This window comes from Loa loa (genome assembly GCF_000183805.2).
Source record: "Loa loa unplaced genomic scaffold supercont3.264, whole genome shotgun sequence".
In the NCBI taxonomy this organism is placed as follows: Eukaryota; Metazoa; Nematoda; class Chromadorea; order Rhabditida; family Onchocercidae; genus Loa; species Loa loa.
This window is the reverse complement of record NW_018108444.1, coordinates 41,470-45,324: the sequence shown is the minus strand read 5'-3', so window position 1 is coordinate 45,324 and position 3,855 is coordinate 41,470. Positions and strand designations below refer to the sequence as shown.

General features: G+C 19.5%; 1 protein-coding gene across 1 annotated transcript in view; it reads left to right on the top strand.

Annotated features, from left to right (window-relative positions):
• The window catches only part of LOAG_18330 (hypothetical protein), a gene marked incomplete at its 3' end in the record, with an annotated part of 5,249 nt that extends 4,360 nt beyond the window's left edge, over positions 1-889 (top strand). The window contains exons 4-5 of the mRNA XM_020450992.1: positions 246-382; positions 744-889. Coding sequence (XP_020305272.1) covers positions 246-382; positions 744-889 — 283 coding nt within the window. The remainder of the gene's footprint in view (positions 1-245; positions 383-743) is intronic.
• Between the last annotated feature and the right edge of the window lie 2,966 nt (positions 890-3,855).

The following is a 3,855-nucleotide window of genomic DNA, read 5'->3' as shown; positions in this document are numbered from 1 at the left end:
TGATTGAATTAATCAATATTGCTATTCTTTATTATTATATTTTGTTAATTATAACAAAAAGTAAATTATCAATGACTGATTGAATTAATCAATATTGCTATTCTTTATTATTATATTTTGTTAATTATAACAAAAAGTAAATTATCAATGACTGATTGAATTAATCAATATTGCTATTCTTTAGTTTATATTTTGTTAATGATAATGAAAAAGTTGATATTTGAAAAAAATACTTTTTTTTACAGATTTGCTCGATTATCTGTTTTATCAATTGCAATTATATCATTTTTGTATAATGTGCCACATTTTTTTGAATTAACAGCTATTGATTGTATTGATGAAATACGAAATAATACATTATCAGTACAAGTTTGTCCTACTGGTATGTTTGTGCAATAATATCTGTTAATTAATTTTTTTTTTCCAAATTATATTAATAAATGGTAAATTGTAAACCGAAAAAAGAAGACGAAATATAAAATTACTTTTTTTGTTTTATAATTTTCAAAAATACAATCATTTTAAACGATTAATTTATTAGTTTTAATTTATGAATCAATAAATAATTGTGATCGTTCTTTCAAAAGGATACAAAAATTGTGATATATAAAATTTAATCTTTAATTTTCAAAAAAAAAAATTTGAAATTATATAAAATTTTATTTTTAAAGTTTGTTTTTCAAAAATAAATTTTCAAATATTTCATTAATTATTTTCACTTCAATTGATAATTTAATTTTAAGAACTTCGAAATAATGCAACATATTATCAATTATATTATACCTATATGTATACGATATTTATGGCTGTTGGACCACTTCTACTTATTGTTATTCTTAATGTTTTAGTTGTACGAGCTGTACTCAAAAATGGCACTTCTGGTCAATAATTTTTTTTTTTTAAATTTTAAAACTTTTGCTATTTGTCAATATGCTAATTATCAATATGCTAATGCTAATTATCTTATTTTATCCCTTTACTCTTTCTTTCTTTCCCTTTTTTTTTTTCAAAATATATTTTCAACCTAAACAAATCATCATTAGTAACAAGTTTTTTTCTTTTTTTTAACCGGTATGAAATAATAAAATTGGAATAATTTTTTAATGCAAAAAATAAAATTATACAGTATCCATTTGAATGGTAAATAACATTTTCTTTGATATTTTTTGCGAAATAAATTAGAGCTTTATGAAAATTTCAATTTAATTCATTACTTATTATCAAATCATTACTTGTTATTTAATCAATAAATGATAATAAATTAATTCATTTCAGATGATTCTGATACTGTTAGTCTTATATTGGTCGTTTTCATGTTCATCTTTTGTAATTCAGCCGCTCTTTTGGTTAATTTTATTGAAATGGTCTTTGCGGAAAAGGTAATTAAAATTTATCCAAATATATACATATATCTTTAAAATGAACACAAAAAAAAAGAAAAAAGAAAAGTGAAATATTTTAATTTTAAAAAATCTAAAATTAATTTAATAATTTAATAACTGTATCAATTAAATGTTTCATTTAATATCACTATTAAAAGAACTTAAAATTTCGTGTAAAAATTTTTTCCTTCCAAATAATATTTTTATGTAAATATAAAATGCCCAAAAAAAAAGTAAAAACAAAGAAAAATTAAAGAAAAAATAATCATATTGTGATAATTTATTTTTGTCTTACTATTTTTTTCCCAAAAAATGCAAATTTTTTTCCAAATTAAAATTAATTAATTAATTTTTTTTTGATAAAAAAAATTTAAAAGTATTTAATTTTTAAATATATTTAATTTTTTTCTTATATTTAATTTTTATTTAAATCATTTAAAGTATTTAATTTTTAAACATATTTAATTTTTTTAATTTTTTTATTATATTTAATTTTTTGTTTTTAAAAAATATTTAATTTTTTCTTAGTAAAAAATATTTAAAAGAAAAAAAGGAACTTATTATAAGTTTATCATGTATTAGTATATTTGGACAAATTAAAATTAATTAATTAATTCCTAAATTTTCTTTTTGGTAAAAAATATTTCAAGAAAAGGAACTTATTATAGGTCTATCATATATTAGTATATTTGGTCAAATTAAAATTAATTAATTAATTTCTAAATTTTCTTTTTGGTAAAAAATATTTAAAAGAAAAAAAGTGAAGAATTTATTCTAGGTTTATCATATATTGGTATATTTGGTTGATATGTCCAATCTATTGGTTGTTATCAATTGTACTGGCAATTTCTTTTGTTATTTATTCTTTGGTGCAAGCTTTAGACGTACACTTGGAAAAATTCTAACTGGACGATTTGAATTTCATCATCAGCTATTATCAATAATTACATTTCAAAAAGTTGTCACCAATTTTAGGCTTAATAATTAATTGAAAGAAAGAAAAAAAAGACGAAAGAATGAAAGAATGAAAGAATGAAAGAAAGAAGACAATGAGGAAAGAGGATGATGATGATGATGATGAAAAAGAAGAATGAATTGAATGAATGAAAGAAAAAGCTCATTATTTATCGCTATTTTATTAAATTTCATTTCATTTCATTTTATTTCATTCTATTTTATTTAATTTTGTTTTACAATTATTTCATTCCACTTCATTCCATTTCATTCCATCTTATTTTTATTATATTTTTTATTTTATTTTATTTTATTTTATTCTATTTTACTTTATTTCATTTCATTCCATTCCATTGTATTTTATTTTGTTTTATTTCATTCTATTTCATTTCATTTCATTTTATTCCATTTCATACCATTTTCATTTTATTTCATCATATTTTGTTTTATTTCCTTTCATTATATTTTATTATGTTTTATTTTACTCCATTCCATTTCATTGTATTTTATTTTATTTCATTTCATTTCATTCCATTTCATTTCATTTCATCCCACTTTATTTTATTTTATTTTCTTTCATTATATTTCATTATGTTTTATTTCAGTCCATTCCATTTCATTATATTTTATTTTATTTCATTTCATTTCATTCCATTTCATTCCATTTCATTCCATTTCTTTCTTTTGTCCTATTCCTTTTTTCCATTTTTCATTCATTCATTTGATTTTTCATCTTCTTATTTTTCCCCTTGTCCACTCCTCTTTTTTTTTTTAAAGCTTTATCTTCTTTGTTTCACTATTTGTTCATTTATTTTAATAATTAATTAATTTTTATGCCTAATTCTATGTTTGTTCCAAATTTTTCCATTTCTTTTTTTTTTTTTTTTAAACTCAAATTTCTTACAAATCATTCATTGGCTAATTTCATGAAATAAATTTATTTACTGCAAGTGAAAATTACAAAAAAGAAGAAAAGGAAATTTAAGAAATTATAAAACTAAATTTTAATAATTTAAATCTTTAACAATAATATTACACTTCAATTCATTTAACCATGATACGGTACCATTGATAGCTATCAAATGTTTTAGTTTCTCTAGAATAATTCAATTAAATGGTTAATTTCGTAGGATTGACTATTAACAAACTTAATCGATCAACATTTGATGTTTATGATTAAAATTTCCGAAATTTTTATCGCAAATCGTAATGAAACTATTACAATATGACATGAATGATTTTCAGGTCAAATTTCCGGAAGCAAACTTCGATCAAATTGATGATTAAATATTAAATTATCATTTTATTCCTTATGCGACGATATGTTATTTTCAAAATGCCTATTGATAAAATTTGACAATTGTGGCGACATAACTTCTAATTTCAATGTTTTAATTTATTAATTTGATGGAGAAAATGCAATTATATTTGGATTATGCATATATTTCATATTCCATATATCATTGAAATATAGACAAAAAAAAAAAAAAAAAAAAAAAACAAAAACAAAAATAACTTT